This window comes from Phodopus roborovskii, unplaced genomic scaffold (assembly GCF_943737965.1).
Source record: "Phodopus roborovskii unplaced genomic scaffold, PHOROB, whole genome shotgun sequence".
Lineage (NCBI taxonomy): Eukaryota > Metazoa > Chordata > Mammalia > Rodentia > Cricetidae > Phodopus > Phodopus roborovskii.
The window spans coordinates 2,290,546-2,303,321 of NW_026126602.1; the positions used below are offsets into that span (position 1 = coordinate 2,290,546).

General features: G+C 42.1%; 1 protein-coding gene across 3 annotated transcripts in view; it reads left to right on the forward strand.

The window, feature by feature from the left end:
• Positions 1–11,057, forward strand: part of Epc1 (enhancer of polycomb homolog 1) — a 90,135-nt gene extending 79,078 nt beyond the window's left edge. For 2 of the 3 annotated variants that reach the window (XM_051205610.1, XM_051205608.1), the window contains exons 11-14: positions 5,315–5,433; positions 6,335–6,476; positions 6,579–6,942; positions 9,698–11,057. In XM_051205610.1, the coding sequence (XP_051061567.1) occupies positions 5,315–5,433; positions 6,335–6,476; positions 6,579–6,942; positions 9,698–9,773 (701 nt within the window). In that variant the 3' untranslated portion in view covers positions 9,774–11,057. The remainder of the gene's footprint in view (positions 1–5,314; positions 5,434–6,334; positions 6,477–6,578; positions 6,943–9,697) is intronic. The other variant, XM_051205609.1, reaches the window with a different exon arrangement.
• The last annotated feature ends 1,719 nt before the right edge of the window (positions 11,058–12,776 follow it).

Here is a 12,776-nt window from a genome sequence, read left to right on the forward strand (position 1 = left end):
AGTGCATTCCATAAAGAAAATCTAGCTATTGGCATGTTACACAGGAGTTGAAGCACATTTCTCCTTAAAGAAAACATTCTCTAGAGGCGCCTAAATCAGATGGGGTCTCAATTGAAGTTGGCCTGCAGAGTCCAGATACTGCCTCATAGGCCAATTGTCTCACTCCATCACACTTGTGGATTTAAAAATAATTTTCCTTTACACTATGGCCCCCAGATGTAAACCACATTTGGTACCAAAAAAGCCTGATTTGGTCGATGCCAGAGAAAGCACTGGGTATACTAAGATGATTGAGTCAGCAAGTCCTCTCCGAAGGCATTGTCAAGCTGGACTTAACCTTCCCATCAGATGCCAGTCAGTTAACACGCTTCCCTGCTACATAGACCAACAGATGGCTTCAAATGTACTTCTGTTTGATTATTCAATTACTGATTCAGATCATTGAAATTGGTGACTACAAACATCATCCGCCAGACTCCTTTTCGAAGTAGTTATTTTTGAGTTCTCATACACTCATCTCGAACAGGAAGTTCTGAATGAAGATGCCGGGAGTCCACTCATTTCCTTGAAGAGTGCCCAGGTGTATCTCGTGTTACCACTACTTGGGATCCCAGGCTTGGCCATTTCACAGGCTGTGAACCCACAGAGGGTGTCCTGAGTAGGACATGTCTGACTTTGGGTAGACTCTGTGAAGGTCCAGTGAATCCTATATCCCTTTTGTTCTATATAACAGAAGGGGGATCTTGGAGAGACTTGCTGATAGGGATTTAGCATTCCTAGGGCTAGATCTACTTAGGGATAAATTATTTCTTCTTAATAATCATTATTTAAAATGTGATTTGAACTGTTTCCAAATATTTTTCTAGGCTTTTAAACTATACCAGCACCTTTTCAATCAAATTCAGTGCTTGCTTAGAGGTTAAGCATTCTTTTTGTGCATTTGAAATTGAAGTGATATCAAATTACCATAATTAGGTGAGACCCTATTACAGGGGCTAGCAGCATGGCTCATTAGGTAAAGACACTTGCTGCCAAGTCAGCCATCCCAGTACCCCCATGATGGAGGAAGAGAATCAACTCCTACAAGTTGTCTTTTGTCTTCCTAGTGCATTTGTACTCTCTGTCTCTCTCATAGAGAGAGCAAGAGAGACATAAACACAAAGGGAAGGAAATGCATGAGTGTGCAGATGTTTCAGAAAGACCAAAGCTCCGACTACAGTAATGTACCTTAAAATCCTAGCTCCCAGTGGAATTTCAGCATCATTGTAAGCTGTTTATCTAAACTCATACCATCTGTAAAAATCTGCTTTATTTCTGTAAGCAACAGATGTTCTGTGCATAGAATTATTATGTTTGGTTTAATCTGTGTGTGGAAGGGACTATAGTTTGGTGCACTGATTCTTGTTATGTTTGTTAAGTCTCCAGGACCATAAGCTTTATCCAAAGGCCTTCTAATCCAGAATCTTTTCTGGAAGGTGCACTGTATGTAGATGATACAAGGGCAGTCATAGCCAGAGAGCACTGGGCTAGAAAAATGTCACATTGAAGTCATCCATAGCCAGGTATGCTCAGGTCTGACACAGCTTGCCATCACTTGAATTGCACACACCTTAGTTTTCAAATTGGGTTTTAGGTGGCTAAGAGCGTGGGAACCCCTTTGATATCAGCTCCTTAATGCAGGGATCCTACTAGGTAGAATCATTTCACTTTGTAGTTGTTTTGATTGGGTCTTTGTTTGTTTGTTTGTTTTTATGTGTATCTGGGGATCAAATCTAGGGTCTCCTGCATACTAGGCAAGTGCTCTACCACTAAGCCATATCCCCAACGTTTGTTTTAATCACCGTTTTTTGTTAGGCCTGTTAGAACCAGGCTTTTGTTTGTTTTTTCATAATGAAGTATAAATACCTTTAAATAATCCCAGACTCCGTTTTGAAATGCTTCATTTCTTGCTGGTATCCCTGCTGAGCACCTCAGATTGCTGCAGCCACAGGGGTATGTGGGCTTATAGGACCTTAGGCCATTCCAGACACTGGGTCACTACATTTCCTGGTGGTGGTGATGGTGGCGGCGGCGGCGACAGTGGCACAGGCTTTTAATCTCAGCACTCTGAGTTCTATGAGTTCAAAGCCAGCCTGGTCTACAGAGAGCAAGTTGCAGGACAGAGCTGTTACACAGAGAAACCTTGTCTCAAAAAACAGGGTAGTTTCTGACATCTACTTTAGTATTCCTGATGAGGGGAAATAAAACACATCAAGTTATTCTATATTGAAGGAACTTACTTAGAAAGTTTATCAATGCATTGTGCCAAAATCAGCCTCCTTGAGTTTAGAAGCATGCTACGTGTGTTTGCTCTCCACTGCCACACTAGCCTCCAAATATATGAAGTTACATCCCACATCCTCTCCTAGACCAGTCTTAACTTCTGCCTTTATTCCACACAGTTCCCTTCCCACATATATTCTTGCTGGTCAGGTACCCTGAGTGTGAGGATTTTTTTTTTAAGCATTTTGCTCATATAGGTGAGTTTTTATTATATCTTGTGAACTACAAATCTAAAGCTGTTTTTCTCTGTTTGGTGGTGGTGTTGTCTGTCTTCTATCCACTTTGTGACTCCAGGACCTCAGTCTTCATCTCCTGTGTGAGGTTATAGGAGGAAGTTAGGTATGAACTGACCGCAGCCCTTGTGGTTCTGCAAAGCAACTGTGATTCTAGATTTGATTGGTTGCCTTTGCCCCCAATTTGGGAGTTAAATTTAACTGCTGCACTTTATTTGAAGTAGATGAATAGCTGAAAATGTTCTGCCTTGATGCCCCAGTTCATTAGAAATTTCAGAAAGTTGGCCGCTTTCAGTTTATTTCATGGAGAGTTTGATTAGACCTGGAGTTAGAATGGACCAGTGACCTTGAATGCTTCTACAGTCTCTGTGATGAGACTGTAAAACCTAGTTCACATTTTAATTATCCATATTTACTACCTTATCTTTGTACAGACTCACATCCTTTAATTTTATTTCTGAGAGGGAGCTAAGAGGACTTTAGCAGTCACCTCCGTTAATTCTTGTCAAATACATTTAGAAGAAGACGATGAACCACAAAGGAGGGCACTGCTTGTGATAGGCTTTTATCGCTTTCATGCCATCCTGCTTGTTGCTCTGTTAATTCAGATCATTTACCAGAAACATCCAGGCCAGATTTTACAACTAGACTCCAATCAGAATAGCTCCATCTAAGAAACAGCCGACTCATGCAGAGTTGACTGGCTATAGGCTAAGTGTTATGTCTTAATCTCTGCATCCTCATCGGCAGGAAACAGATGCTAAAATGAGATTGACACACCCACAGAAACTGGAATGAGCTTGACTTAACTAGGGCAGAAGTATTTGGAAGTTTATCAAAGTTGGTTCCCAGTTAATTACCACTAGATGCTTAACTAAAACACAAATATCAAAGATACAGAAAAGGATTTTGCAAGGAAAAGACATTGTTATTTTTAAGGAGCATTTCTGTTTGCTTTCACTCATACAAGAGGTCTCAAGTGAATGCTGAATTACGATTTTTTCTAAGTACATAATGACCTGACCTTTCTAGAAATACTTTTTTAATTACTAAATATTCCCTATTGGAAAAGCAAAGGCTGGGGTGGCACATTTGCTTTTAGGAAATTAAAGTATAACTTTGAAACACAGTCATTTAAAAAAATAGCTAATAAATTAAGTATCTTAAGGTTTAAACAGTTGTTTTATGGGAAATAATTAAGCTATGAACCTTTTATTCCAGGCAGCATTCATTTGCATAGGTTTTTCCATGGTTTTGACCCAATCACTTCTGTTGCATGATGTGTACATGACAAGAAATTACTTATGTCTTATTTAGGGGAAAATCCTAGTATCAGTAAGTCTCCCATAGAGTTTGTTCTGTAGATTACCAACAGTAGGAAAACAGATACCAATTAAATGGAGCTGTAACACACACAGAAGAAGACTCAATGGGAGTATTTCCCAGTGAGAAGGTACTTTTTTGCCCATGTGGTCCACAACTTAGTTTAGTTCAAGAACGTGTGTAGGCACTAATAGTTGTCTAATAGTTGGACAGAGCTTCCTCAAGCCCTTGGCTTGAGTTTGTTAGCTGTTGTCTAGTGATGAAAATTAGAAAACTCAATGGGGTGGGCAGATGTTCCAACTAAAAGATACATCATAGCAAATCAGGGAGTTGTTTTAGAACTGCAAACTAGAGCTCAGGGAACTTTGGATAAGCGGTTGGTGCCCTGGCACCTGGGGATATGTGCTAAACTTTTTTTTTTTGTTTTGTTTTGTTTTGTTTTGTTTTTCCTTAAAATAACTTTACTAAGACAAGAAAGTTTCTTAAGGAAGTCCCTTGTAGTCAGGTGGTTCTCTAGGGTTATGTGCTTTTCTTTTTCTTTCTTTCTTTTTCTGTTTTGTTTTGTTTATTTGTGTGTTCCCCCTCCCCTCCCCTTTTTATTTTTTATACTGGCCAAAGGAAAAGAATAAAGAAACAGGTTTCCTTTTTAAAACTGCACACACTTTTGGGGGTAATAAATGAACATTTTTTTGTTTGTCTTTTTTAGAACTGAGCTCTCCATAGACACACATAAGTAGCATAACACAGTGTCTTTCCTCAGTCATCACTCTGTACAGTAATCAGCATAACTCCGTTCTTATTGACTGGATTTTGTCCAGGTGGGTTAATTGGGTGGGGAAAATTCATTGACTTAACAGTGGAACTCCTTTTCTTTCTCTCTCTTTTTTTTTTTTTTTTTTTAAGTCATAAGCTATTGGATTTACCTTTTATTAGAGGAAACCTTTCTAATGACTAAAATAAGAAGCTATGTAGACATTAACAGAATATGCACACAGCCCTCTTGGGAAGGCCCTGGCACCTTGGCATGGCGATCTGGGTAAACTAGAAGTGAAATGGTGATCACCAGGTTTCACCTCAAGCTCAGGACGAAGTGCATCTCCAAGCCTGTGGACTGAACAAAAGAGCACTTCCTATTCCGTCCAGCACAAGTACTACAGCTTTAGAAGAGCAGCAGTTTTCTGTGTTATTCGGGAAGCTTTGTTTTCTTTTCCCTTTTTTTTTTTTCCCCCTCCTTTAAATTGAAGCTACTTTTGTAAATTGTGGCAGAAAAGGCTGGGTTTCCATCTAGCAGTGAACTCTAGCAGAATCATGTCTATCCAAATGCTTCCATTTTGCACAAAAACACCCTTTTCTAATGCTGGATTTTTTTTTTAGTGTTGTAAGATGTCTGTGGAGTCTGTGCATTTTTGTGAATCGTTTCCTTGTTTTATGTTCAGCATTTACAGCCGAACAATACCAGCAACACCAGCAGCAACTGGCGCTCATGCAGCAGCAGCAGCTTGCACAAACTCAACAACAGCAAGCAAATAGTAATTCCTCCACCGCCGCGCCACAGGTGAGGGACTTGTGTGTCTTATGATTATCCCTCATTGTTTCCCACCAGAGTTCATCTCTAATTACCAAGTGTTGTCATAGAGCCTTGCATCTAACCAGCAGAAAAGTGGCTTTGGCCTGAATATTCAGGGTTTAGAAAGAACATCCCAGGTGAGTATGGAAGGTGTTCCTTCCGCTGCTATTGTACAAAGTAACATAAGAACATAGTTCCCTTAGCTGTAAAGTTGCTGTCATCTGACCTGTAGTCTGTAATGGCACTGTTCAGAGCCTAGAGCCCTGTGCATTTTACTGTCCAGTTTCAGAATTAAACCCAAACCTGATCTGCTCTTTAAAAACACTTAGAAATTTAAAGCATGGAAAAATATTTGCTGTATAAAAAGATTTGAGACTGAAGGCTGGGAATTGAATCTTTTAAGCATCTTCAGGGAATTTCATAAATTTTTAAGTTAAATTATGCCATTTCTTAGTTTTTTATTAAGGAATGACTGTATTACTATTTCAAAGGCATCTGTGATTGTGTCATAATTGGGTATGAGCAGGAAGGAGGGGAGGGTAGAGAATGGGTGTATAGAGGTTACGTGGAAGCCTTATGTTTGCCCAGCACTCAACTATTTGAGAAATGTATTTCTAATCTCCCAGTTGGAACTTTCTGCTGTTGTTACATTCTATACTAAAGGGTTTATTTTTATAATTGACTTGTGCATTCTATAGTCTCTTATAGGAAGGTCAAAATGTTTAAGCCTAATAAATTAATGAAGTTTTCTGTTGAAAAGAGACTAAGGTTTGAGTGCCCAGCTGGCTGGCTTTTAGTGCTGCTGAAGCTGACTTGGGTATGCCTGTGTGTCTTTATACTGATTCAAGACTGTTACCCTGATGGTCTTTCTTTTGTGTTTTCCTTTCAGGGTTTTGTTTCTAAGACTTTGGATTCTGCTAGTGCGCAGTTTGCTGCTTCTGCTTTGATGACGTCAGAACAGCTGATGGGATTCAAGATGAAGGATGATGTGGTGCTTGGGATTGGGGTGAATGGCGTCCTTCCAGCCTCAGGTGAGGACAGAGACATCTGCATGGCCCTGTGGTGTTAATTTGCATACCTATCTGTATCCAGGCACAGAGCGCAGTGTTTACATGCTCTCTTTCTCTCCCCAGGAGTATACAAGGGCTTACACCTCAGTAGCACTACACCAACAGCGCTTATGCATACGAGTCCGTCGACAGCAGGTTCAACTTTGTTACAGCCTTCAAATATCACACAGACTGCGGGTTCCCACAGTGCACTGAGTCATCAAGTAACTGCTGCCAATTCTGCAACAACTCAGGTTCTGTTTGGGAACAACATTCGATTAACTGTACCTTCATCAGTCCCCACTGTAAACTCTATCGCCCCAATAAATGCACGACATATACCTAGGACTTTAAGTGCTGTTCCGTCATCTGCCTTAAAGCTGGCTGCCGCGGCAAACTGTCAAGTTTCCAAGGTCCCCTCATCATCCTCTGTAGATTCAGTTCCAAGGTGAGTAGTTATCCTAAGCTTAAAAAGTTTGAGAAGAGCCCGTTCCTTAGCGTGGGATGCCATGCTCAGTGGCGGTAGGACCATGATTCAATCCTGGTATATGAGCTAGCTTGTTGGAGCCCACTCCCCATGGTGGAATGCCATGTACGTCTTAATGCATGGGAGAGGGGCCTGGTCCTACCCCAACCTGTTGTGCCAGACTGTGTTGACTCCTCACGGGAGCTCTTACCCATGAGGAGGAGTGGACTGGGGGTGGGCTAGGGAGAAGGTGAGGAGCATGGGAGGGAGAACTGTGGTTGGAATGTAAAAAGAAATAAAAAAATTAAAAAAAAATATCTGAAGAGTAAGGCCCCTAACTTTAGCCTTCTGGAGTGGCTTTCCTGGAGTCTTCTCTACTCTTCCTTCTATGCATTGAAAATGTGTAGATAAAAGAACTCCTAGTTTATTTAAGAACTGAGTATGTGGATGCTGTAATTCTATGTTAGTTGAATTCAGTTTTAGTTGAGTTTAGTTCAGTTTAATGAGCCAGTCCACTCACTTAGATAGTGACTTGGACCCCTCTCTCTCTCTCTCTCTCTCTCTCTCTCTCTCTCTCTCTCTCTCTCTCTCTCTCTCTCTCTCTTTCCTTTTATAATTTATTTTGTTTGCATTGGTGTTTTGCCTGCATGTGTGTCTGTTCAGCAATAACTTAGAATGTTCTCGCTCTTCCCCAGCCTTTGGGTGGAGGATGTTCTTTTTAGGATGTTTGTATTGCTGGTTTTGTCTGTAGCTTACTGTGTGAGCAGAATTGGTAAACCTTCCTTCAATAATCTTCAAGTTACTCTCAATAGTGGAAATGACATTCATGCCTAGTGACGCTTAATCGAGGCATTGTTTCTTTGCTCACTTGCCTTCTTGAATTTCAGTTGACAGTTTAGCATTTTGTTAAGGCTGTATTACAGTTTCAGAATCAACTATAATTAAAACCCTGCTGTTGCAAGGTACTAAAAGAAAAGGCAACAAAGACCTAGATTTTTTAGATTAGCAAGAAATAAACCTAAAATATGAAAGCTAATGTTAAAAGATGGTGCAGGTAATAGGTGAAAGCCATTCTGGATGTATCTTAAAGCACTGTATGTTGTCCAATTCATTGTATAGACAGTCACTATCATTTCAAAACAAAGAGAAATGTTTATACACCACAGGAATTCTGAGTATGTTCTATAAAATATCAGATTCTACCTGAAGTAATAATTGATTGGATGAAGAAAAGGGGCATTTTCAGACGATGGAGTGGATAAACAGAAATATAAAGTTGAGGAAATGCAAGTGTTCAGGGCAAACAAGTACTTGGTTTTCCTAGGAACCCAGAAAAGGAATTACAGGAGGAGGCAGAACACACAGCAACTTGTGTTGGACCAACTTTAAGATTTCTTTAGCCAAGAGTGGGGAGTGGCAGGGAGAGGAGTTTTTCTAGCAGTTTATTGGTAGCCTTTCCTTTACACACCCACAGGTCCCTGTCTGCTCAGTTTCAGTATGTACATTGTTGGTCTAGTCATGGCTTACCAGCCAACTGCAGTTCCCTCTTCCCCCATCTCCAACCATTGTGGCTTTCATTGCTGTGGAATTGTACTAATATAGGGACATTATGGTATATGGGACTTCTCAGATCCCTGTCTCTGTCTAAAAGCAGGAAGCAAATTCCTAGAGGTCAGTGGATTTTCCAGGGATCCCTATAGATGGCCCTAGTGTTCTGATAGTATCTGTCTTACTTAGTGAGGTTCATTAGGACCCAGATTTAAAGTCCTGACATGAATCATATTTGTTTGTATGTTAAATTACTAAGAAAGGCTTTGGGGTTGGAAGGGGGGAAATGGCTCTGTGGGTAATGGTACTTGCCTGCAAGTGTGACAGTCTACTGCACCCGTGTGGTGGAGAGAGAGAACCAACTCCTGCATGGTGTCCTCTGAGACACGCATGCACACACACAATTCTGTAAAGGGTTAAAAGGGGTTCACGCCTAGGGTGTTGGTTCAGTTGGTAAGTTGCTTGCTGCTTCCCAGATTCCACACTTAAAAAAAAAAAAAAAAAAAAAAAGCTACATATAGTATTGGATGCCTGTAACCCTGTACTGTAGGGGGTGTGGGAAGTTATGGGATAGGCAGGTCCCAGCCTAGCTAACTCTGTGATCTTGAGGTTTGGCAAGAAGCCTTATGTCAGGAAATAGGGTGAAGGGTGATAGGAAAGGTCCCATTCTCTGCCTCTGGCCTCCCCATGCACATACACACACCAAAGTCAGAATGGAGGCTTAGGGCTGCCAGGCTGGTTTACTGGGAAGGTACTTGCCACCAAGCCTCACAAGCTGTTCGCTCCCCAGAATCTACAAGACAGAAGAGGAAGTAACTCCGCCACAGTCCACCTATAAGATACTCTCATGAGCACAGTTGTGTATGTGCATACACAATAAATAAAGAAGTGAGTGTGGAAGGCAGCCACACTATCACTTTCAGAGCTGGGCGTGTTTGGTAGTTAGTGTGAAGGTCCTGGTCACTTGGGCCCCTCTACAGGTTTTCATCAGTACAGTCAGCCATGGAATTGACTGTTGATACCTGATTTCTGCTTGCCTGTTTTTCATAATTATAAAAGTTCACCCTCCTCTTTGTTCCATTGTCACATGAGTAAAGTTTCTTCCCGTCATTAAAGGTAACTACTAATGCTTCTTTCTTCGTTTGCTCAGTTTGTGCATGACAGTTCAGTAACTGAACTTTTATCCCAGCAGGGAAAACCATGAGTCGGAAAAGCCAGCACTGAACAATATAGCAGACAACACAGTAGCAATGGAGGTGACGTAGCTTCCTGGGAGGAGGACTGCAGCCTGGGGACATGATCAGGTGCTATGCATCAGAGGCGTTGGAACGCAGGGGAGGATGGAATGCACACATGCGTTTCCATGGCAGCTGTGGGGACTCGGCAGCACTGCGCATCTCTCATGCTTCAACTTTTCTTACTGTTAATAGGAAAAAAATCAACATCTGTAAATTAAGAATACAGCAATTATCTGTATAGTACTGCATATTTGTAATACCCTTGTATATATGTTACTTGAATACAGAAATGTTCATTTGTGATGCTTTGCACTTGGGGGTGGGGGTGGGGGGGTAAACTGCAACAAGAGTGTGAGCTGTGAGCTGTGTAGCTGTTGTCATTACATCATGTGCATGGTGCGGAACCTGCTGTCTATTTATTGTGCCGTGTTTACAGGTTTTGTACACTGTACCCTCATTGGTTCCTGTGCTGTAGTAAATGTGTTAGGTAGCTGTGGACTCCTTGGTATTTTGTAAATGGTATAACATAACTTGGTTCCCTCTGGGTCCTTGAGTTTTCTGTGTATCATGTGAAAAAAAAATGGTGACATACATACAGAATTTTACAAAAAAAAAAAAAAGGCATCAGTTTTTTAAAACGGGGAATGTACTGTTCAATGGGGATCTTCCTGGTCTACTACCATTAGGACGCGCAACAAGCTAAAAATGAAGTCTCTTGAACCCTCCCGTCCCCGCCTGCCCGCCTGCAAGCTTGGGCGGCCCCTGGTACTTAAAGCACTAATGTTATGTTGCTGCTCTGCAAACAGCCCAGTCGTCCCATTTCCTTCCACACCAAAAAGTGTTAAATCAAGTACGCAAATGGAGTCCTTACAACTGGAGTTTATGTTGTCTTGCCCTTTTTTTAGCACAAAAAAAAAAAAAATGTACTTTTTTATTGTGGAATCGTTTAAAGGCTTCATTCTTTACTTGTTCTTACAGAAAGGCTATAGGGGAGAAGAATGCAGTAATTGCTGTCCGTGTATCGTCATTCCAGTTTGTAAAACAGCCAGCCAGCTTTTTTCCTTTTAAGATTCTCCAGAAGGCTGCGAGGCCAGAGCCACAAATATCGGGTGCCTTCCTTTGGAAATATTTGACCTCTCTTCTGTGAAGAGAACGGTACTTACCAGACTACTACTAGTGCTTTGTCAGTACCGAAGTCTGAATGCCCAGTCCAATGGCATACGTTATCCTTAAGGTTTTTAATCCCACCTGGAAACATTGTGATAGAATTCTCACAAAATAAACCCAGGGCATTACATGTTGACAAACTAATGTGTGGTCTTTGGCTTTTATTTTCAACTCCAGAACTCTGTGTGACTTTCTGTTATTTCAGTAAAGGGGCTTGGTTAGAAAAGGGGGAGAGGGGGACTTCAAGTTCGACATGACTCTGCCTACATCAGGGAAAGAAATCCCTGCCCTCGACCTACAACCTCGTGAAGGGGAGAGAGCAAATGAGATCTAGAATTCATTATAACTAATGGGAAGCAACAAGGGAAAAGCCAGGGCCGCTGAGCAAGCACAGAAGAAAGCCAAGGATGCTCACCATGTCAGTCTGGGTCACTGACCCAGCAGATCCAGCGGCCTAAGCAGTTGAACAGAGGGGAGCATTAATCCAGGGTTGAGAGGGAGCAGAGGGCAGGGACAGCAGCGATGTGTGACACAGAAGGGGGCTGCGATGGAGCTGCGATGGAGAAGACTCTGCCTTCTGTACAGAAAAGAGCTTGGAGCAGAGGGGTTCATCTGCCTATGTGTGTTTAGAGGGGACTGTTAAAAATTGCTTACTGGCCAGCTGTAGTGACACATGCTTTTAGAGGCAGAGGTAGGAGGCTGTGTATGAGTTGGGGCCAGCCTGGTATACAGTGAGTTATAGGGCAGTTGGAGGTTTATAGAGACCCTGTTCCAAAGTAGAAAGTACTTGCTGAGTGAATCTGTTCAGTAAGGCACTTGAGAAGGATGGCTTCAAATGGGCAGTAAAGACAGAAGTTTGGTTCCCAGAACTCATGGACAAACCAGGTAGTGACATGTGCTTGTCATCCCAAGGCTGAAGGAGGAGGGCGCAGCCCCAGGGCCCACTGGCTAGACCAGCCTGCTCTGGAAACCACGCAAGGGAGACTGAAAAAAACTAAGGTGGACCCCATCTGAGGGAGCCCTCTGGCCTCCACATGGACAGACAGACAAACTTAAGTCCAAGATATTTTACCTGAGCAGATGACCATGCTTGAAAGTCCTGTAAGAGAAAGTAGGTCTGGGGCATTGGGAAGGTTCGAGATACTCATTAAAGTCCAAGTCAAGATGAGAGCACCACATATAAACCAGTGGGGATTGCGAGAGATTTGAACTGGAAACCAAACATTAATCTTTATGGCTGAAGTTGGAAGCATAAGGTTACAAAAAGAAAGGGATATTGAAGTCTACTGCAGCCATGGTGGCAAGGTGGTTTGGGATTCATTTTACCTCTAAGAGAATCTCCTCCCTGAAAGGAGTATACAGCTAATGTATAATGAGAAAGCAAAAGGTTTGTCTTTCTAGTTAGAGCATCTGAAAACCTAATATACAAACTACTGGCATGAATGGGCTGCAGGGTAAGTGAGGGGTCAGGGCAGAGAGAATGAGGCCAAGGCCTGCCTGCTATGTGCACTAACAGATGCCTAAGTGTCCTGGGGAATAAGAAAATGAGTCCTGGCTGGAGAGGTTGGAATGCAGCTGTGCTGGGCTGCTGTTCCATGCCGCATCTGTTCCATAGCATCACAACAAATTCAGGGAACATACAAACTAACATGCAGGGCTTTAAAAGGAGATAGATGCCTTCAAAACAGGTTTAGGGGGGGACCTTACACTAGGCTTCCAGTACTTTCGCTACCAAGCTGTAATAGCATAAAATAAAGGACTGGATGATACTGATAAAAGAGCAGCTGAAACCAGAAGACCTTAGGGAAAGTTAGAAAAGGTCATAGTGACTGGCAGTCCCAGGCTGGAACTCATTCCTGCCAG